The 24,188-nt window shown below is 36.8% G+C and overlaps 1 protein-coding gene across 1 annotated transcript; it reads right to left on the bottom strand.

Moving 5' to 3' along the window:
* Positions 1 to 274: 274 nt before the first annotated feature.
* On the bottom strand, positions 275 to 22,195 carry LOC103427153 (nuclear cap-binding protein subunit 1). Its single transcript, XM_029100020.2, has 19 exons — positions 21,679 to 22,195; positions 21,493 to 21,552; positions 20,895 to 20,951; positions 19,920 to 19,991; positions 18,995 to 19,057; positions 17,980 to 18,156; positions 17,239 to 17,370; positions 16,192 to 16,258; positions 15,863 to 16,062; positions 7,990 to 8,060; positions 7,008 to 7,092; positions 5,823 to 5,891; positions 5,600 to 5,718; positions 4,594 to 4,732; positions 3,954 to 4,454; positions 1,648 to 1,947; positions 1,272 to 1,450; positions 882 to 993; positions 275 to 693 (listed from the first exon to the last, which is right to left on the bottom strand). The coding sequence occupies exons 1-19, from the start codon at positions 21,760 to 21,762 to the stop codon at positions 583 to 585; spliced, it is 2,598 nt and encodes an 865-aa protein (XP_028955853.2). The 5' UTR covers positions 21,763 to 22,195; the 3' UTR covers positions 275 to 582.
* Positions 22,196 to 24,188: the final 1,993 nt, after the last annotated feature.

Below are 24,188 nucleotides of genomic sequence, written 5' to 3'. Positions count from 1 at the left end.
TTTGCAAATTTAGCCTCCCTAGCATCACCCTTTACATAATCCTTGGTGTAGGCTAGCAACTAATATTCACAAAGGAATTCAGATGATTTTCGTCAATACGGACGTGAAAATACGGACGCTTTTCACATCGTCGGAATGGCACATTACACTACAACACAACACTAAGATTGTAAGCACCAACACTTGAACGTGGTACAAGAAGTCCAATAAAATGGTGCCGTTCCCATTCGTTGGCAACGAAGACCACCAACACATCCACATACCTAGCCGCGAGTTATAGGAGGCAACGAGTCCATAACATATATGCAAATCCCCAAAACAATGGGAGACGCAGCGGAATTGTAACAAAGGGCCACCATCCATAAGAATTTTCACAATACTAGCCTCTAATTAGTTGTTTTGGTTACATATCACCTAGTACACATCTGCAGCTAGACATACAAATCGCCTAACGCTCAATATACATGCCGTAGCTAGCCTCATCTCCTTCAAATCTTATAAGGTTACCTCATCACCGTACATGTGTTGCTGTTTGCTTGGAAAAAAAGAAAAGGGGGAACGGGGGGTGATAAGTTTGAAGTTTCACAAACCATCAGTTTCTCGACGAAGACCACAATAAACTGATTTCCGAATAAGAGGATGCACATCTTCGGTTAGAACCTCAGCATCCAACTTCTCCATGTGAGGCCAAATCTGCCAGGTACATAATATACAAGGTCAGATATTCAGTAGTAAAGAATATTAAGCATGTCTGTAAAACTTCACCCAAAAATCCAAAGAAAATGAAAATCATACCAGAAACGGGGAGGGGGAGGGTCAAAAGGAAAACAAACAAAAGAGGGAAGTCGCAAAAAGAACAAGAGAAGCGACACTGTATTTACCTCGGAAGCATATTGCCTCGAGAACGCCTTGAGATAGCCTAAAGTTGAAAGACACCATTGCTCTTTTTCACCTACATTATAAACATTACTTGTCCTCCCACCACTCAGTTCACTGCAAAAGTTAAGAAGACAAGTTAAATACACTTGAATAGCATGTCACACAATGTCGAAACCATTTATTAATTTATGATAACAAAAACAAGATATTTAGGAAAACAAAGGAGACTACACAAAAATAAAGCTAGTCAATTACGAAGGACAACAATAAAGTAATCCGTATCCCAATCTCTCCCCTCCATAAACATCCTTCATCTGCTCTAACCTTGTAGTCAACATGTTTTTCATTTACATGAATATAGGATTTTGTATTTTAGTGAGGGAAAGAAATACCTTTTCTTAGGTATTCCATTCTCATTGTCTACATCCATTGCGGATGATTCTTCAAGGTCAATTGCCATAGAATCTGCATGAATCCCCTTTAATCCCTGCAATGTGACACATTTGGATGCTTCTGGCAGCCGTTCCGTTAACACATTAAGGAAGCTTTTGTACATGGAGAAGAATAATGCCTGCATGTGGACGCCATGGTTAATACAAGGAAAAGATGAAGAGTGCCAACGGCCTGATTAATTAAAAGTTCAGTAATTATGACATGCACCTACAAGACGGAAATATATACATAATTTTACATCTATTGTGGGAAAATGATTCAACAGATGTAAAGGGGGAAATATGTTGGTGCTTCTTTTCCCCCACTATTCTGTACCTCAAATTCATCAAGGGATCGGGATAGAAGAGCCTCCTTAGCCTCTAAAGATTCACGTACAGACACCACCTCCTCCTTAGCCTTTTCAGCACGTGATTTCAAACGCTTCAGCCACACAGGATTTTCCCCAGTAACAGGTTCGCCATCCATGAGTGAAAGCTTTGATTCAGAAGCTACTAACTCTGCTTTCACCGTTGCTGCAGCTTCTTCAGCTGATACAACACTCTTTTTGAAAGAAGAAATCTCCTTCCTTAGATCACATACACGGTTATATGTCTTGCTAACTGCATTTCTTAGTATCTGTTTGGATGATATGGACAAAAATGTATAAGCAATCAAGAAAAACACATTTACAGATTATATTTAAGTACAGAAAGGATAGTCCATATGGTAACAGCTCCAGGTCAAGAAGAATAAATTAATTAATAAACAAATAAAATAAAAATTAATTTCAAATTCTTATGATATGGGAAGATGGGAATGGAGCAGAGCATATGAAGATTGCTCAACTGACAACAAGCCATGTTATCAGTACAACATTGAAGTGATTACATAGTATACATACCCAGTTAAAATATACACAACAAACTTTTCTTGAGGAAAAACAAATTTATATTGCAAAGAAACAATAAAAAAACAAGAGCGGACAAGAAGTCCGCAAAAGCACAAACAAAAACAGGGTAAATAGCAACATCACCCTGACACTTACAAACTACGGCAATACCACAAAACTAACTAATAGCAGAATTCCAATTACGCAGACTTCTGAAAAAGAAAAATCACTAAATTCTGAAGTAAATGATGCCCATAGAGATGACAATAACCAAGTTTTATCCCAAGATCCTCCCTTCTACTGACTGCGAAGTCCTAAAAAATCAGCCTGTTTCTTTCCACCCAAATGGCCCAGAAGATAGCAGAAACTATACAACCCCATAAGACCTTGGCTTTCTTCCCCTTTCCTGGTAACTTAGCTTCTCTACCATAAAAGAATAACAATCCCTGGGTAAAAAGCAGCTGATACCACACTCCCTAAACAACTTCAACCATAGAATAAAAGCTACCGGGCAGAGAAGAAGCAAATGATCAATACAGAACACACACACACATATATATATGTGTGTGTGTGTGTATTTCAAAGATCTGAAATGTCTATATTTTATTCTGTAGACGATTCAGTGAAATAATTGGTATCTCAACCATTGCATCTTGACCGAACTGAGAAACAAAACCCCATTTGAAAACCTTAGACGAAAATCTATGTGACAAAATGTTCTCTTACCAAATATCTGGCATGTCATGTTGCCACTCTGTCAACCATTGATCATGGGGAATTGTGTTGCATCAAGTGGCAAAGAACATTTCATAAATTGGGTAAAAGAATGCTACATATAATGCTATTTTTACCATCTAACTGTACCATCTCTGTAATAGAAATGGGACCCACATATGTTGGTTGCCCCTACCTATATTAGAGAGATGGTACAAATGATAGTACAAATAGATGGTATTTTGTTTTAAAATAAACAAACTGAATTGTAATAAACACAAAATTTACACAAGGACTGGACAAGATGGCCACAACTAGTAAATGTATGCTTTGTTCAATATTGTTTAAACATACCCTTAGCAGGGTAAATTTCTGTTATGGAAACGAAGGCCAAGTATACAATAAAAATGGTAATAAAGGTGAAGTTTGAAAGTATATCAAAGATGATTTCAATCTGGTACACCAAATCATTGCACAATTCATGAAGGCCACATTAAGAGAAAACAATTGCATTGTATTAGTTGTAATAACAACCATACCAACATCATGCAAGCAAGAATCTGGAAAGCTCTAAAATTTGGAAGATCTCACACAAAGTAAATTAACATAAAACAATCAAGAATATAACAATGCAGGCTAACCAGAGAAAACCAACAAAGGCGCTATTTTCTTTTTCTTTCTTTTTTTCATTTTGATAAGTCTCCTGTTTTAACAATCATCCATATTTTCCACTAGAGTGGCATTATCTTGAATTGCCTATCTTCGCATGATGATTTTGAATTAGACCAAATTTAAAGCTTATAATAATTCAGTTTCCATTTGTGTGAACAAGGTAGATGCCAAATTAATTTTACTATCTCACGTTTGAAGCAGTTGTATAAATTTGTACCACTTTGAAGTGTTCTGTTCATGTTGTTTTCAAGGTTGATGCCAAGCAAGGAAAAACACCAAAACTCGACCAAGCATTCGTAACGCAAATAGTTATAACAGCAGAAAAGACAAGTTTAACTTTAATGCAATAAAAGTGCTGTAAGCATACCTCCCATGGACGATCTGATATGTGAAACTGCTCAATGTTTGCTGGTAAAAAGACCCATCTGACAATGGCCAGATTAGACAAAATTCGGTAGCCCATCATCCTATCTATTGCAATAGCAGTCATTTGAGAATTATTCCTCCAGTAAGAATCAATCTCATTTATCAGCATGACCTGCTTATCCTGGTCAGCACATAGTTTTGCAATGACTTGGCCATATCTCTCCAATACAGTAATCAAATGAGTGAAACTTTTAGATCCAATATCGAGGAGAGTTTGCACAACCACATTGAGGGTAACTTCCATCCCATGAACAGGAAACACACTTTCCTCTATCCATACTATCATTTCACGGGCAGATGCCCTAGCTTTCACCATGTTTCTGAGGTCAGAAGAAAGTGCATGTAGCCCATCTTCTTCACTGGTTTCTTGAACACTAAATTTGAAATTTGGTGCTCCCTTGGGAGGAAGCAACTCTTCTAGACCAGGGGCATGCTCAATACTCTAAAGGGAAAATAATTAAAGAACTATATCAGAAAAAGTATAACCATGGAGCACATATGTGGTTGTGTAACCTCAAGATGTGAAGCCTTGTGCTGTAAAAACCTCAATTCTAGTTACCAGTATCCTTTTGAATGATTACCTGCTTCACTTTATCCCAGTAAGATAAACGGACTTCTCTCTCCAGAATCTCCTGAACAAAAACACGTTGTGGGGCCCATTTTGGAAGGTCTAAGACATGAGCCCACTCTTCCCATGGCCAGATGAACTGAAAGTTTGATCTGCATGGTCAGGAAGGCATGGTATATTAGGAATCATGCATGTTAACATATTCAGTATATTAACTAAAAATCCACATTATATCCATGTCTACATAGCTCGGCAGCTATGTTGCATGCATACGGATACCCGTTGCGGGACACAATATAGCAGGATACGGAGAAACAAAAATGTCCAAAGCAAGAATATGGGCAAAGCATCAATACAACAGTAATAAAACGAGCTTAGAGCATTCCTATCTTTCTTCAGCTCGTCTTCTCTTCCTCTATGTTGCAAAATATAAAGTCCTAGCCCCTTAATTTGTTCTGTCACACCAGAGTAAAAAAGATCTTCTCCTCTTATTTCCGGTTATATATCACTTTCACTTCCAGAAATTACAATAGCTCAAACTTCTTTTAAAATAATTGCAAATAATCATTACGTTGAATTTGGCATGTGTCCGTCATGTGTATACGGGTATCCCAAAGTTAAAGTTGCCAAAAAGTCGATGGATGCAGACTTGAAGTAACAACTATGTATAATATCTCAGAGTTATCCACCAAGTATCATATAAAACAGGGAAATAAAATATCTATTTTTTTGGAGTATCCGTGCTTCATAGCTTGGTAGTAATTTTCCTACAAAAATGTCAGTAAGGTCCTTGGCAGTTATGGGACCTAGGATAGAATCCCACCTTCACATGAGATAGGAGTTTACGAAAAGGTCCAAACATGCGTACAGCAATGAGTCTACTGACTTTTCAAGCAGTCTTTCCCATTAAAGTAATATACTTAACAAGATAATGCAGCAAGGTCGCAAAATGGAAAGTTAGAAGGGAGATTTGTACATCACATAGAAAATCTAGTGGTACTGCTTATACTGGAACTTACAAGTGGTGTGAAAACCAAAGGATGAGTCGTGTTCGACATTCCATATCTAAATCAGCCATTTTGTCAAAAAGAGCTCGTACAGCACCAGCAACTACTGCAGGAAAGGCTCCAGGAAGTGCCTAAGAATTAAACTTCATAGTCAGATTGCTTTAAAATTGATGTCTACTTCAATTCAATCAGAAAAAAGACCAAGACATAAACAAAATAATTGTATTCATATTACCTTACAGAGGTCAATAATAACTAGCGTGTAATATATTGTCCTGAAAGGGGGTTGTGGTAGCATAAGCAACTGCACAAATATAAAACACATCATTTTGCTTTACATGAGAAAGTTTAAACTATACAATTTTACAATGACATAGTCAAGGAATGAATGTGTTAATAAAAAGAATAATGTCCAAGAATAAGCAGGGAAGAATATGGACCTAATCCTATCTTATTCTGTTAAGCCTGCTGGTTCAGCGGAGTTAAAAGTTAATGAATTGAATTGTGTAGTCAAAAGAAAAATTTATGAACTTTTTCTACTTTGAGAAGTTAAATTGTTACTCTTCTCAATTAAATATATTGAATTCTATATGAATCTCGTTCTCAAACTCCAATTCCAAGCATCTCAAATCCATTAGGTTAAAACCAATTAGATCCATGTTAGACTTATATACTTTGTGACAAAAAATCGTAATTAACATATCATTTTAAAAGAATAGTATGCATTTTAAGCTATTTCATTAGTAGTAAATTCATATACAATCTTTATAAGCCTATAACATGGTCTTCTCAAAAAAAGAGAGCCTATAACATGGTACTCCCCCTAAAACATCCTTAAAGATTTGAACAAAAAATTAAGATAAATTTAAACAAAAGGCACCCATATTAATTTAGGAAACAATTGCGTAACCTTGGATGAAAAAAAAATCTTCAAGAGTATTAATGAACAAGCAAATTGGGATCAAAAATTCAATTTAGACTGCCAATGTTTTATTTCCATAAACAGATAGTTAAGGAAAATCTAAAAACTAGAATGAAGCAATTATTTTACCATTATTTCTCCAAATAAAAGGAAAAACTCTCCAAATATTTCCATTGAAACAAAGATAAACCGATTGTTCCAAAACCTAAAACCTAGGCAAACCATATGCAGCATTGGAGAATCATCCTACAAAAGGATTACTTGCAAATAACACTGGAAAAACCATAGCAACCAAACTGAAGAAACAACTCCTGCTACAGCCCATTTATCTTGGCTCATAACTAAGCCCACCAAATATTGCTACAATGTGTTAAACTCATACGATTAACAAATCATATATCTTTCACAGTTGGATAAAGTAATGATTGGAAAGAGAATAAAAATAGCTCATTAAAATAGGAAATAAAGACGGCAAAAATACAAAGGTTAACAACTTACCTGGGAGAAAATTGTCTCTGCCATAAGATACTCATATCTAAAGGGCACAGGTAGGCCAGCCATATATGAAGCACATTCCTTTCGACTAGCTTTGCATGAAGGAAGAACAAACAGAATAAATATTACTAAGGCCAAAAATCAAATAAAAACAGAAACAAGAAAGAAGTTTAAGTACAAGGAATCAGAAAGTAAAACTGCAGTGTTCAATATCAATTCACCTGCACACATATTAGTGACTGCAAGACGGTAAGATAACACCAAGTAATCCAGATTTCAGAACACAAGTAAAATTTCAACTAGGTATCTGCTTGTTTTTCTCTTCAACGCATCTAGCTATAAAAAATGTTATAACTAAAACTACTAAAAGGGAACGCACAAATTATGCTTTTCTGCCCCCAATCAATGCCTTGGTACCATTAGCAGGGTATGACTTAAAAAGCAACAAAATAGTTTGTTCTCCTGAACAAACAAATACAACAAATATATTGCTGCAAGCCTCCAACAGAATATCCAAAATCACAACCTCTGCTCAACCCGCAGTTATAGATTATGTTGCAAAGACACGAATATAAATTAAGCAATACGACATGCAAACTTGACATTTATGTTTGAAATGCCTCAAAAGAGTTTGACTTTATGTAGTATCTGACTAAACTATCTAACATTTTAAAATGAAGTTCATCCTTTCCAAGAAATGCATAAATTAAGCAGTTAACCATCACACAATTCTGCTATCACTATACATTATAAAACCCTTTCGAAACTACAAAAACACAAGACACCTAACAGAATCTCTTCAAGAGAAAAAGGAGTTGGTCTGATTGGTTTGAACAGGTAGCATATTCTCAATTCCAAAAAGAAAAAGTAAAAAGCATAAAACAAAGTGATACCACGCATCAGAAAGTCAACAAACTAATTAAAGTGAGAAGCTATAAGAAATTTAGTTATGTTTTCTATTAGGAGGTCATTGAGAGGCACAAACCAGCCATTTAAGTAAAATAGCACATCTAGTAGATACTCTTCCACGATGAAGCGATCCATGGGTTGCACATCCTGTCATCAACAAAAACAAGATTTCATGTCATCAATAACTAAAAGAACAGATTTTACAACCAATCACCAATAAAATCGATGCGTAGAATTTATTGCAGAAATGCACTCAAACAAGCAGAAACACAAGTATGTAATGAACATGATATAAGTTAGTAACTCAAAACAGGTCAAATAAATAATAAAGTAAAAAGGACAACATGTGTCGGAAAGTAATTCCATTAAGTTTATATTGAAATCAGAACTGTGGAAAACGGTACCAGTACCAGATGCAACCAAATTCTTACTTCTGTTGCCTCTAGAGGATGCATATTCATTAATTTATCCCCTATTATTTTTCTCTTCTTAACCGTGCAGTATTTCAAAAATGCTTGACATAATTGGACTACATACTGAGCAGACAAACTACAGTAAAAACTCTTAAGAATAAAATTTACTTTTTGCCCTTGTAGTTTGTATAATTTGATATAAAGCATACATCATGCAAATGGGTTACAAACTAGTTTTACAAACACAACTGACTTGAACTGGAGCTTCATTCCATAAAAGAGTCGAGAGTGAATGCACGAAGAAATTTCTTTTCACTCTTTATCAATACAATTCCATAAATAATCCCAGGAGGATTAAAATCCTAGAAAATACTGCTTTGGATTGAAAATCATATCTAGAAGCAGATACCTGAAAAAAGAGAAGCTTTTAAATCTGGGCCATTGGTTTAATCTAATGGCCATAAACGACATGCACAACATATGTGCGTTCTATTTATGCTTAGGAGAGAAAAACAGCTTAAAAATCAGCAAATATTTGAAAACCAGCAAATGTTTGATCTAACAAACTTTGAGAGTTGTGATTTTCTGGATGCTTCTTAATAAAAATGTTAACAAAATTCCCTGGTTGGACACCTAGGGACAGGACACTCTTGTTCACCCAATGCTTGTTAGGATTCTAGCTCGTCAAATATGTCCTAGTTAGTTTAGGATTGTTTTAGGAAACCTAGAGGTATACCGATTCTTGTCCTAGAGGGATTAGGAAAGAATTTCAGTTTCCTTATTCAATTTAGGTTTGGATTTCTGCAAGTCTATTTGGATTTGGATAAGTGTAATTTCCTAATCCACATAGAAATAGGAATTCAATCAGCTTTGGGACATGTAAGCCAACCTTATGTCTATAAATAGGGTGCGGCAAGGCTGATTTTTCAAGAGAGAATGAAAACAGCTAGACAGCCAAGAGTTTTGAGATTAGTTCTAGGGTTTGCAAAAGTTCTGTAATCTCTATTATTAATCAAAGGAGCGGACCTAGAGAAATCACAACTGGACGTAGGCAAAAGTTCTGCCGAACCAGTATAATTCTTGTGTGTTTCTAAGTTTTCTAATATTTGCTAGTATAGTCTATTGCCGTTGGTTACATTAAATAACAAGGTCTAGTGTGCGGTTTTTCAACAATTGGTATCAAGAGCTAGGATCAAGGTGTTCTACGATGTCAAAAGAGAAGATGAATGCGGATCAAGGACCTGCATTAAAGCCCTTTGACGGCAAGGATGACTTCACGGACTGGCAAAGGATGATGAAGAACGTACTGATACAACAGGATTTAGATGATGCACTCGATGGTAAGAAGCCAGAAAACATGACAGAGGCAGCATGGACTAAGGTTCTCAAGAAGGCTAAGAGTTCCATCGAGATCCATCTCACAAGATCAGTTCGGTCACACATCACCGAAAAGATGACTGCCCAGGAAGCATGGGAAAAGTTGGAGAATGTTTATATGGGCAAAACCGTGTCCAATAAACTTTTTCTAAAGGATGAACTATTCGGGCTTCGACTAGAAGAAGGAGGTGATATTGAAGATCATGTATGCAGGTTCCAGAATTGCATAGCTAATCTTCAGAAGGTCGAAGAAACTTACAAAGATGATGATATGGCTATCATCTTGCTGAGGTCTCTACCTTCGTCTTTCAAGCACTTTCGAACAACTCTAATGTTTGGAAAAGAGTCCCTAAAGCTTGAAGACGTAATTCAAGCTCTTCAGTCATATGCTAAACTGGATGATATAACTGAAAGCTCTCAAGGCCTTTATGCCAAAGGCAAGGAGAGGGGGCGGGAAAAGACAAAGGAAGAGAAAATCGGCAATAGAGGTAGGTCAAAATCCAAGAAGAAAAAGGAAAAGAAGGAAGGTTACTTCGAATGTGGTTCAGCCGATCATTGGAAGAGGAACTGCAAGATTTGGAAAGAAAAGAAAGCCAAGATGGAAGGAAGCTCAGGTTCAGCTAGTGCAGTCACCGAGCATGAGAGTGACGGGGAGCTTCTTTCAGTAACATCAGGCTCCAAGGCTTTCACCAATTGGATTTTGGATACCAGATGCACTTTTCATATGTGTGCAGTAAGGGAATGGTTCAATACTTACAAAGAAGTCAGCAGCGGGGAAGTCTTAATGGGGGACGATTCTTCATGTCCTGTAAGAGGAATCAGCACTGTTCGAATCAGAATGTTCGATGGGATGATACGAGCTTTAGGGAACGTCAAGTATGTCCCTAAACTAAGAAAGAATTTGATTTCCTTGGGTACTTTAGATGAGGCCGGTTATGAGTACAAGTCTAAAAAAGGAAGACTCAGAGTAACCAAAGGATCGCTAGTGGTAATGCGGGGTGACCTACAACCCAATAAGTTGTATAAGTTAATTGGGACCACTATAGTCGGGGGAGCAGTTGTTTCTATAAATTAGAGTGTAGAAGACAAGACTGAACTCTGGCATCATAGGCTCGGGCACATAAGCCAGAAAGGGTTGCAAGAATTACACAAGCAAGGCCTTTTGGAAGGCGTGTCATCTTGCAAACTGGACTTTTGTGAATACTGTGTTCTCGGAAAGCAAAAAAAGGTATCATTTGCAAGTAGCAATGTAGATAACCGAAGCAAGGAGCAACTCAGCTATATTCACTCAGATGTTTGGGGCCCTGCACCAACTAAATCAAATGGTGGAGCTAGGTATTTTGTTACTTTCATGGATGATTTTTCTAGGAAGGTTTGGGTTTATTTCATGAAGTAGAAATCCGAGGTTTTTGCAAAGTTCAAGGAATGGAAAACAGAAACTGAGAATCAAATTGGAAGAAAGATCAAGTACCTAAGAAGTGACAATGGAGGTGAATACACAAGTAATGAGTTCACCGATTACTGCAAGCAAGAAGGCATCATAAGGCACTTCACAATAAAGAAGAATCCCCAACAAAATGGAGCTGCTGAGAGGATGAACCGAACTCTCATGGAGAGAGAGAGGAGCATGCGATTTCATGCAGGATTGCCTGATAGTTTTTGGGCAGAAGCTGTTAATCATGCAAGTTATTTGATTAACAGGTCACCATCTACAGTTCTCGGTTTTAAGAGTGCAGAAGAGGTATGGTCTGAAAAGCCGGTGGACTATTCCAAGCTCAGGGTATTCGGTTGTAGTGCATATGCACATATTCCAGGTGATGAAAGGTCCAAGTTCAATCCGAAGTCTACACATTGCATATTCTTAGGTTTTGAAAAAGGAGTTAAGAGTTTCAAGCTTTGGGATTTCAACAACAGGAAAAAGGTTGTCAGTCGAGATGTTGTCTTTGATGAGACAACCATGCCTCTTAATAAAGTCGAGAGCAGTAGGGAGAAGACGGACGATGCTGAAATTGAGGCAACAAAAATTTCATTAATCAGATCAGATGAAGAAGAAGCTCAGGTGGAGCAAATCGAGCAAGAGGCCGAATCTGATGGTTTTGAGGAAAAAGAAGAGCATCAGCATCGTTCACTAGTTAGGAATCAGGTGGAGCAAGAAACAAGGCAGATTGAAGGCACTCCAATCCGCCAGACATCCCAAAGGGTTCGAACTCCAACCAACAATCCACCTGCATTCTAGAGATGCGTAGCACTAGACAAACCTAATTGGAACGAGAAAAAGCCTGATAGATTTGGGTTTGACCAAGACGAAGTTAATTATGCTCTTAACATTAGTCTAGGAGATCCGACTACTTATCGAGAAGCTATAGCTAGTGATGAGCGAAATAGTTGGATAAGTGCTATGACAAAAGAAATGGAGTCTCTTTACAAGAACTCTGTTTGGGAGTTGGTTCCTAAGCCCAAAGACAGAAAGCTAGTTGGATGCAAGTGGGTATTTAGGAAAAAGGAAGGACTACATGAACAAGATGCCGTGAGATTCAAAGCAAAGCTCATGGCTAAGGGGTACTCACAGAAAGAAGGGGTGGATTATGATGAGATCTTTTCACCTGTAGTCAAGCATACTTCTATCAGATTGCTTTTAGCTATGGCAGCTCAACATGACATGGAGATTGAGCAGATGGATGTGAAGATAGCATTTCTTCATGGAGATCTAGAGGAGACGATTTTCATGGCTCAACCAGAAGAGTTTGTTGAATATGGGCAAGAGAACCTAGTATGTCAGCTTAGGAAGTCCCTGTATGGCCTGAAACAGTCTCCAAGACAATGGTACAAGAGGTTTGATTCATTCATGCTGAAAATCAATTTTAGAAGATGTTTATATAACTGTTGTGTGTACTATCATGTGTTCCAAGATGGGATGATCATATTGCTATTGCTATATGTGGATGACATGCTAATTGCTTGTCAAGACAAGTCTAGAATTCAAGACTTGAAGAAGATGTTGAGCGAGGAGTTTGACATGAAGGATCTAGGTGCTGCACAAAAGATTCTTGGCATGGAAATTCAGAGAGATAGGACCGCTGGAAGGATCTGGATATCACAAGCCAAGTATATTCAGAAGGTTCTTGAGAAGTTCAACATGCAAGAAGCAAAGGTAGTTTCGACTCCTTTGGTTGCTCACTTCAGGTTAAGTGGGCAACAGTGTTCTACGTCCGAAGAGGAGCAACAAGTAATGAAGAATGTGCCTTATGCTAATGCAGTGGGCTGCCTCATGTATGCAATGGTATGCACATGTCCGACATAGCTCAAGCAATCAGTGTCGTTTCCACATACATGGCAAATCCAGGAAAGCAACATTGGGATGCAGTAAAATGGATTTTGCGTTATTTGAAGGGTTCTTGGCGACAAAGGATTATGTTTGAGAGGCAAAAGGAAAGTGCAAGGGTGTTAGGATATGTGGATGCCGAGATTATGCAGGGGACTTGGACAAGAGAAGGTCAACTTCTGGTTATGTGTTTACATGTGCAGGAGGACCAATCAGTTGGAGGGCACTACTGCAACCAATTACAGCTTTGTCGACCACAGAGGCAGAGTATATTGCATTGGCCGAAGCTGGAAAGGAAGTGATTTGGTTTAGTGGCTTGGTAAGTCAAATGGGAATCACTCAAGATTGTGTGAAGCTGAAGTGTGATAGTCAAAGTGCCATTCACTTGGCAAAGAATCAGGTTTTTTCTGGAAGATCAAAGCACATTGAAGCAAGGTATCACAGAATCAGAGATTGGGTGGAGTCTAAGGAAATTTGGATTGAAAAGGTTCATACGGATGACAATGCCGCAAATTTCCTTACAAAGATAGTGCCGGCCAAGAAGTTCAAGCATTGCTTGAACTTGATCAATCTCGTTGATTGATTAAAGTGGAGCACCTTCTCACTTGAGGTGCAATGAGGCAAGAAGAAGATTGCCAAGGTGAAGACCCTTGAAGATTTCCAAAGCTGCTTCAAGAAGGTTCAAAGATACTCTGGGGTGCAACGATCAAGACTTGGTTTGACTCACCAAGGTGGAGATTGTTAGGATTTTGGCTCATCAAATATGTCCTAGTTAGTTTAGGATTGTTTTAGGAAACCTAGAGGTATACCGATTCTTGTCCTAGAGGGATTAGGAAAGAATTTCAGTTTCCTTATTCAATTTAGGTTTGGATTTCTACAAGTCTATTTGGATTTGGATAAGTGTAATTTCCTAATCCACATAGAAATAGGAATTCAATCAGCTTTGGGACATGTAAGCCAACCCTATGTCTATAAATAGGGTGCGGCAAGGCTGATTTTTCAAGAGAGAATGAAAACAGCTAGACAGCCAAGAGTTTTGAGATTAGTTCTAGGGTTTGCAAAAGTTCTGTAATCTCTATTATTAATCAAAGGAGCGGTGATTTTTTTTTTGAGAAGAAACAATTTTATTAAAGAATAGTGAAAAACATAGAAGTGGATAAGAAGTCCACCAACAAATTAGAAAGGAAAATCCCAATAGGATTTGGCTACAGTAGCCAATTCTAGACTTAGCTCACTTAACTGCTGCTAACAAATCCCACAGTATTTGAGATAGAGAGCAATTATTAAACTCTTTAGTAACCGAAGCCCAAAAAGATGCCCAATATTTTACTCTCCCCCAAAGTACTTCTGCCCCCACTCCAGTATAGTCTTCAAAAATCCTTCTATTGCGTTCCAGCCATATATTCCAAAAAATTGCCGATACCAGGCAACCCCACAAAGCTTTGGATTTTTTCCCTTTTCCAAGTGCCTTAAAATTGGTGCTTAGTAGCTCAAAACACCCTTTAGGAATGACCCAACTTACTTTAACCTCCTGAAACAGTTTCCACCATAGTTGGATCGAGTAGGAGCAATGAAGAAAGATGTGATTTACACTCTCCTCCTTAGCTTTACATAAACTACACCAATGTGGGGATAAACACATCAGAGGGTTTCTCCTTTGAATTTTGTCGCAAGTGTTGAGACTCCCAGTGGCCACAAGCCATACAAGTATTTTAACCTTCGGAGGAGCTTTTGATTTCCAAATCTAAGAGTAGGGTGGATAATAGTGCACAATCCCATTGTTGCTCAGTAATGAACGATAGGATTTGCATGTGAACAAACCTGAAGCTTCTAGGTTCCACCTTCTGTTATCCATTTTTGATGGAGACAAGCGAACCACTTCCACTTTCTGTAATAAGCTGGCCGCCTCTTCTATCTCCATCTCATTCAGATTTCTCCTAAAATCAAAGTTCCAACTCAAGGAACTTGACGAAGCTTCCACAAAGCTAGAAATGTTATGATTATGCTTCCTCGATAATAAGAATAATCTGGAGAATTGCTCCTTCAGCGGTCCTCCTGCTAACCACCCATCCTCCCAAAACCTCACCCTCTCTCCATTGCCCACCTCAAACTTGCAGCATCCAAGAAACTGATGAGCACCACTCGAAATGTCTTTCCATGGGCTACGACTTGAAACCCTCCTTCTACCTAGAGAAATCACAACTGGACGTAGGCAAAAGTTCTGCCGAACCAATATAATTCTTGTGTGTTTCTAAGTTTTCTAATATTTGCTAGTATAGTCTATTGCCGTTGGTTACATTAAAGAACAAGGTCTAGTGTGCGGTTTTTCAACAATGCTGAATATCCTTTTGATGATAAAAGAACTCATCTTCATATGAGTTGTCAAGAAAACACTACAGCTTGTTTCACTACAACAATATAACCCATTGCAAAGATACACTTAACCATATGATATACACAAGCCTTGACCTAGTAACACTGCTGCAGCAGATGGTCTTCAACACTACATGGTGAAGTCTTATCATTGCATCAAGAGAGCATAAAAGAGAAAGTGTCTGCAAGCCATCACAATTGAGGAGGGAACATCTTTTATCGTTTTTGTGCCCAATAGAGAGTTACAAACTACAAAAACTTTAAACTTTGGAGGATTTTGGATATTTTAAGCTGGTCACAGTAATGTGGCACTGAAGTTGTAGAGAAAATATTGAAAGAAAGAAAGAAAGAAAAAAAAGAGAAAACAACGTAATAAGAAATCACTAGTGAGCTTAAAATTAACAAACTTAAGAATGAGAAAGTTGGTTTGGACATATGAATTTAGTTCTTAGATAGCAAACTACCTCAGTTTTACTTTCAGGAAATATATTCAGCCTTCGTATCCTTTGCGGATAGATAAACTCTGCATCATGCTTTTGTTTACCATAAGTTATATTAGACATTGTTGAAGGCATAGCAGGTTGGTCAGGACAGCTGATGGGTCCAAACTCATGAGACTTTCCAGCAACTAGCTGTGCTTCAAATGATAGGTGAGGTCTCGGAACTACCAAGTGATTCCATATAATTTGATCAAACAGTGAAATAAAAGTCATGAGAAAAAATAGAATAAAAAAACTGCCAATCTAAATATAATGTTTAAGTTTAAACGAACTCTGGGAAACTTGATCATTACCACTATCAAGTTTCCATCCATTGCTAGATAAAACTTGTATTCGGCCCCACAAATCTTCCAAGAAATCCTACCAGAAAGTTTAAAAATAAAAAATAAAAAAATAGTGGTTAGGGTAATATTACAAGGCAGTGTAAAACAATGAACAGGATAATAGTTTGACTAGATAACAGACATGAAACAAGTTAAATGTATAGGGGAAGAACTTAATATATGGATGATACGCTCAATCTACAGAGGTAAGGAAGTTACTTAAAAGATGGAATATATAAAGTTCTAGGGCCGCATAAAATAGCTGTAGAAGTTTAAAAACTCAAGAATTGAGTGACTAACAAAATTATTTAACAAAACTTTAATTCCAGGTATAATGGTAAATGAGACCAGCTGAGGAAATTACAAAGAGAATTAAATTGATGATTCACATTATAGAAGTATGGGATTAGGTCATAGAATTAATAGTAAGAAAAGAAAGTGCCAAATTTCCATTCCAAATTTTGCGAGGTAAATCCTATGTAGACAATCAACTCACTAAGATAATTCAAGACGAACATGATATTCAATAACTTAGAAAAGGCCTATGATAATGGATCAAGGGATATACTTAAGGGGGCCTACGAAGAAAATGTTTCCAATTCATTATAACAAATTGAACTGAGATATATAATAACACTAGAGTTCAACACATGTGGAGAAACCAGAGACTTTAAAAAGGATTATTCCAAGCATCAATACTAAGTCCTAATCTGGTATGAGTAAAGTAATGTTGTAAGATGAAACATCGTGGATATTAAAGAAGAAATTCATGGTGAATGCTATTTCTGGATGACATAGTTTTGTCGGACACTACTAAAATGTCACTAGCACAAAAAACTGGAAACAGGGAGAAACACAGAAAAGCAACAATGACTAAACCAGCTACCACCTCAAACAATCACTGGAATCTATGAAATTAAAAGACCAATATTTCTGGTAGGCTACAACATCCGCGAATCACCTAATGATATTTTAATCTAAAGGGATGAGAGAGTATGATGTTCAAATAAGTTATACCTTATCGCTAGGTTCTCTCGCATTCTCATCATCATCCTCAAAAAAGGACAACCCAGTGTCAGAAGCACGTTTTCTTATGCTCAAATAAGCTTCAACACCGACCATAACTCTCTCAATTTCCTCAGGAACTTGCTGCAGTGAGACAATCATGATTGAAGCATTTAAACTCATAATGAAACAGAAAACTGGAAACATAAGCCATGGTTGAATCAAACAGTAAACAGTAAGGGAAAAATACAATGACTCGTGCCTCCAACCATACTCCCATGAAGCTTCACCACAACCAAAAGGGCCACTACATCTGTGTCAGACACAGAAAGCCCTCTGACATAGCTACAACATGTGATAGCGTGCATGCATTCAACTTCTCAGACCCAGACATGGAACAGAAACATCTGGGAGACACCACTTAAAGCCGGGCAGTAAGTTTTTATTTTTAAACAGTTAGTGGCTGGAACAAAAGTGAGACACAAATTTTGAAGGCCTAAATTGCTTAAAGCAAGAATGCAACAAATTATGCCTTTTATGTAACAAGTTCTAAACAAAAAACATAGAATCCACGGGAACCGTTCAGTATCATACTTTTAGTTTATAAACAGACCAAAGACTAAAAGTTTTATGAGGTCCATAAGCAGACATAGAATATAGGAATATTTTGAAAAAGAATACTGAAACGAATTAAATATTGTTACCATAAAAGAGAAACTTTTTCTTTCTATCAAGCACCATTAATGACAGTACCTCAATGAGTTCCGCTCCTCCCCAGGGGAGACAAGATAAAATGCATGTTATGTAAAAGTCAGCTCGCGATTGCCAGGACGGATTGCCTTTCTCCTCATCAACTGTTGTTGCAGCTGATGATAATAATGTTTCAAACACAACCACAAGAGAACTGGGATGGATAACTTTACTGCACATCTATAGAATGAAAAGTTACCATAAGGGAAAAAAATTATATCTTAGTAAAATGCACGCACTCATGCAGAAAGATATGTACATAGTATATAAATATAGGGTAATGTTCTTTTGCCAAAACTGGGAATCTGAAACACTGATCAAGTTGGTTTTTGTCAGAATGTGTACTCCAGATTCACAGTTTTGAAACAGATGCATTCATCTGGCAACATTAGTGGGACAAGAGAACATTACTCTATGCATATTACACACCCATACATATGTATATGGATAAGAAAAGTTGTTTCCATGAATATTGAAGTTTATTTCGCGATATTAGCCTATGGTACCAAGAGGAAGGGGAAAACCAAAAGTTAATATGGATAGGGACAACTGGGGAAGTTATGTCAGTGTTTTGGATAACAGAATATGGGTAGTATTAGTACTTTTTATTGTATATTATACCTGGGTAGCAGTCCAATATTACACAGGTAAATATAGAAGTTAATGTTCATTATATTAATGACATGCATTTCCTTTAAATTGTACTTCGGCGAGTAGGAGATGAAACTTAAGAACTTTGTAGATTGTACATGGTCTAAATAAAAAGCTTCTAGAAATTGCAGCGTAGATACAAAATGTATTCATATGAGCAGCCAAATGTGGTAAGATATGGCCTAAAGTTTAAGTTGATAGCATATGGATGACAACATCACATTCCCAGAACCCATTAACTAAAAAATTTCATTGGCAAATTTGAGCGAACTAAGGCGTATAACGAATAACATAAATGTGATTGTATTCTTGTGTTCTCAATCTGTTCCTGAATTTCATCTGTCACCAATAGGAACATCTTACATACCATAACAGTCAGGAACCTCATCAAAATACGAATCTTGTTACAATTTCCGGAATCTAAAGCATCCTGAAAATCACACACAAACAAAGAAAAAGAAGAAGGTCAATTCTAAAATCCTCAGTAAAAAGAATGATGGATACATCAAAATAGAGAATAATCATCCAATAGTCTTAATCTTTCAAACATAGTCTTATAAAAGAGTTAATGAAAAAACTAACAACAGAACCAACTTCAACCACATAACTTGCATGCACAGGATACTTAAACATCAAATACTCAGACCGTCGGACATCCCACAATTAACCTAAAAAGTAAACGGGCAGCTCAAATTCCACAATTCCTGTTCACTCATTCATCTCTCTTTCTGTTTTTATTTATGAGATCTCTTTTTATTAATAAGAACCAAAAGTACAACTTACAAGAACAAGATGTCCACAATATGTTCACTTGTTCTTATCCCACTATTCCAATTCACTTTTCACATCTCTTATATTATTATTCAAGAGCAGACCATGAACTAAGAATGTCATTTCATTCACACAACCATTTAATCCAACATTGGCATCCCTGACCTGTTTTTATCAGAGTCAAACACAAAACCAAATTCAAAGTAATTAACCCTTTTGGCAATCTGTTGAGAGACAAAAGAATCAAGTCTTCCGAAATCATCAGCCATGACGGCAGCAAAATTGAAATATACAACAGCACATGAAAAATATGCAAGGTGTATGGCATTCCAGGTTGCAGAGCATCAACTAAAAAATACTACTCTTGGCAAATGCTCCAATTTGCTAATTTTTTTTTACTTTGGTTTTTTGTTTATTACAAATTACAATGCAGCAGTCCATATTTGGTAAATTTTTTACTCATCGGAGACAAAATTATGATAGGCAAACATATATGAAGCTCATTTCAACCATAGAATCACCTGGAAATTAGTTTGAGTGTTCTTAACTACTTTCCTAATAAATTCCTCGTTCTCCAAATTTAACAAGCCAATCTGGGAAGAGAGAGAGAGAGAGAGAGGGTGTGAGTAAAGGAATCCCAAAGAGCCTGAAGCAGTACACAAGAAATATGGTTATTGAAGAAATTACAGCTCAAGAAGTAAGAAAATATGCATACAGTAGACTATAGGATTATTTTTAATAGAAATTACAACTTATAGCACATGTGGTGTGTAATATGATATTCATAATATGCATTACATAAACATATCCAGTTTTTTTTTTTTTTTTTTTTTTTAACAAACTCTTCAATTGTTTGTTAAACATATATGAATCCACCATGTATGGTACATTTCACCATCCAACAAACATACATCTGATGGAGCTAAAACCGTTCATTTAGACTTGTGCAGCTACATGTAATGGTCATGCTTTCCCCCTTTTTTTTTTCTCACAAACATAACTGAATACAGTTCAATTAATAAAAATAAAAAATAAAAACCTTCAAAATGCACCTCATAAAATAAATTAATTATGAAGCACTAAAGAACTTTAAAGTCAACTATTCAACAGGCAGTAATTTCAAATACTTCATCACCAAATTCCAAAGCATTTTTCTAAATGCTTGGTTTGTTTCACTTTATACTAACAATGTGATTGTGCTAATATAATTTATGGTCTGAAAACTGTGTAGAACCCTAATGGTGCCCTAGATGAGCATTTCCAGTGACTATAACATGTGATCCTCGCTTAAACAGAAGAGAACATTTTAGTTTAGGTCAAACTCAGTCAGTTTGAAGAAAATGGAACCTATTAGCTTAGTTATGGTCAGTTTGAAGGTTTATAGTTATACACTTCCAACTTCAGCAAAGATTTTATGCATACTATATATAGGGATGAAAGTAGAAACACCGGAAAAACTACATAAATAAAGTCAGCAATGTATTTATACACCCTACCACTGTCCCATATAGAGGACTCTTGTGAGGCAACTGTTCAGCACACTGGATAAGGTACTGTCAGAAGAAAAAGAACAAAGTTAATGTGTATAACAGCAGAACAACAAGTATCTACGAGTATGGAATTCTTTTCCTTCCCAAATTTCTATATTAAAGAGAGAGTTTTGGTGTGTTTGAAAGGAAAATCTAAAGTAATCGTCCCCATGTCCTCTCCACTCTCCTTGTCCTTTCCATTCCATAATCGTAAGTGAAAATGGTGAAAAACAAGACAATGTAAAAATTTGCCCTTATTTTATCTTCCCTGGTCGTAAACTGAACATATTATCACTGACCCATTTGGCTGGAGAAACAAAAAGGTCATAAATTATCGGGTGCTTTAGAATTTTAGTTTTTGGTACGAGATGCTTAGATATCGTATACAAAAGATATCCAGCAACATCTAAAATCTCTACCCGAAACATATCCTAGCTTATAATTCCAATTTTATCCAAAAAATTTTAAGACCTTTTTATTTCTTTGCCTTTTCATCAACAGTCTTCCGCTGAGTAAACGAATTGTAAGTGGGCACTGAAAGAAGGCAAAAAAAAATTGGCTTTACTTGCGAAACGTCGTCAGGAGAGTGCTCCAATTCTCGGCGAAGCACGCCATAGCAAGTTTCCTGCAAATCCAAGAGAATCAATCAATCCATCAATAAACCAGACTAGATACAAAAAAAGGAAAGGATGAGAAGACGAAGCAAATTAGGGTTTTGAAAATCACAACAGAGAGAGAGGGAGGTACGAACAATGTGTTCTTTGACGTCGGAGGAGGTGCCATAGTCGGGAGATTTCTCGCCAATTCGAAGAAGAAGACTCTTCCAACTGCTCATTCTCCCTCTCTCTCTCCCTCTCCCTTCTTCTCTTACTTGAGAGAAAGACAGAACAAAATTGAATACAGACAGAGAGACTGCTTAGCTACCAACTGAACAAGCGAAGCGAACTGGAGCTTCACCGAGAGGGAGAAGGGGCGAAGTGGGGAAAGGTGTTTATTTGGGGCTTGTACCCCTACTATCTCAACCGAACAGGTCAGGTCACTCTTAGGGTGGGCACTTATAACTAAAAACCGAAACCGAAACACAAATCAAATCCAACCGAATCGAACAGTTTAATTTTGCGGTTTCACTCAAAACTGCACCAAACCGCACCGCGCCCACACCTAGTCGCTCTGGGCAAAATAATCATGGTTTGGGTAACTGTTGTTACCACTCATTCAAAGTTCACGATTACGGTTATGGGTAACCGTTTAGACGAACAAATGGTTATGGGTATAACCATTTATCTATGAAATTTAAATAGGCAGTTATGGGTATTACCCGCTGTTATAACGAGTATCCATCGATTATGGGTATTACCCGCAGTTATAACGGGTATCCATTTACCCATTTAATTTAATATATGTAAAATTAAAAAAAAAAAACCTTAAATTTTCAATCTCTCCGTCAAACTCAGAGTCTCAAAAGCCCCGTCCCCCGCTCATCTATCCCTCCTTGTTGCCCTCTCTCTCATCTTCACCGCTCATCTATCTCAAATCGCCACCATCCATCTCATCTACGCCACTCATCTCTCTCTCCTCACCGCTCATCTCTGTCACTCATCTCTCTCTCCTCACCCCTCAATGTGCGTTTTACCCTTCCGATTTCATACTTATTTGATTAATTATTGATTTATTTGTTTATGAATGCTTATACATTCTTTTCTAATAATTGAGTGTAGAATGTAAACCTTATGTGATCACTTACCTTTGTTGGATTCATGCTAATTGGTGTCGGTGTTCCTAAATGGGATATTAATTCAATTTATACATCTCTTTTGTAGGCCTCTTTTGGTGACAACAAGTCGATGAGACTTTGTGATTGAATGTGCTAAAGCATTAGTGTTCGAAATTATTTAGTTTCAAAATATTTTGGAGCTTTGAATCATCTAGTATTCAAGATAATGACTACTTTTTGTTTTTAGAAGCTTTACTTTGTAATCATATGGATTATAATTAAAGACTTGCTTGGGTGTAGCAGAAAAATATCGTTCGTAAACTATTATTTCAATTATTGGAATTGTATGAGGACTCAAATGATTAAAATAGGGAAATGCATGCTAAAATGTAACTATAACGGTGTTTAATTGTTAGAAAACAAAAATAATGAAAAAAAATTCTTTTGTAATTTCAAGTTGTTAAAAAAAACATGTAGACGGGTGAAAAAGGGGTAAATGGGTAAAAAAAGGATAAACAGTTATAGGTATGGGTATGGTTAACCATTTATAAACAGTTATAGGTATGGGTATAACCGTTTATGCAATTACCCAATGGGTAAACAGTTATACGGGTATGAACATAAACGGTTATGAGTAAATAACCATGGTTACTCGTCCGCCATAACCGTTGCTCATCCCTAGTCGCTTCCTTTAGCCTTATAGTTTTTTAAGAAATTATATTTTAATTAATAGTGACAGATTATATTTCATACAATTTCTAACCGAGGGGGCCAAAGAGCCAAACATAGCTCTATGATAAATAAAAAAATCATCTAAAATCAAGGGGGCCAAAGGATCATAAGCCAAACATAATTTATTATTTTAACTGAATTAATATAGTTACTTAAATTAAACTACCTTATTAAAATAAGATTTTCGGACATATTAAAAACTACAACAACTTCAATTTAAAGATTCAACTGCTTCATTTTAAAAACTACAACTTCAATTTAAAGACTACAAAAACTTAAATTTAAAAACTACAACTTCAATTTAAAGACTACAAAAACTTCAATTTGAAAACTACAACTTTAATATTAAAGACTACAACAACTTCAATTTAAAGACTATAATCATCATCTTCATCAGTCATTGTAGGAGTATAGTCGGATGTAAACAACTTCTTTTGGGCCATAATTTCCCTCTTTTTCCTATCAAAATATGTCTTACTCATGGGAGTGTAATCCGAAGTGTTTCTTTGCATGTTCCTGTCTTCCATCTCTTCTTGTATTTGTTTTGCCCATTCGTCATGCCTACGGTTTCTTTCTTCCATGGCAAAGGCATTTTGCTCCGCCATTAATCGTAATGAGGACGCCATTTCCTATTGAAAGACGTAATCATCCTTTGCCTTACCCCCTTTCCTTCAATTTTCGGGCCTTGTTTTGTCCCGTAGCCTTACGTATGGAAGCTTCAACTGGAGACATATTTTCTACCCTTGTTTCTTGAATGGTAGAAGATCCATGTTCACCCCCAACTGCATTTGAGGAACATTTCCGAACACCGGCGT

This window comes from Malus domestica, chromosome 03, assembly GCF_042453785.1.
Source record: "Malus domestica chromosome 03, GDT2T_hap1".
Classification (NCBI taxonomy): Eukaryota; Viridiplantae; Streptophyta; class Magnoliopsida; order Rosales; family Rosaceae; genus Malus; species Malus domestica.
The sequence above is the reverse complement of the archived record's forward strand: the minus strand, read 5'-3'. Positions and strand labels throughout refer to the sequence as shown.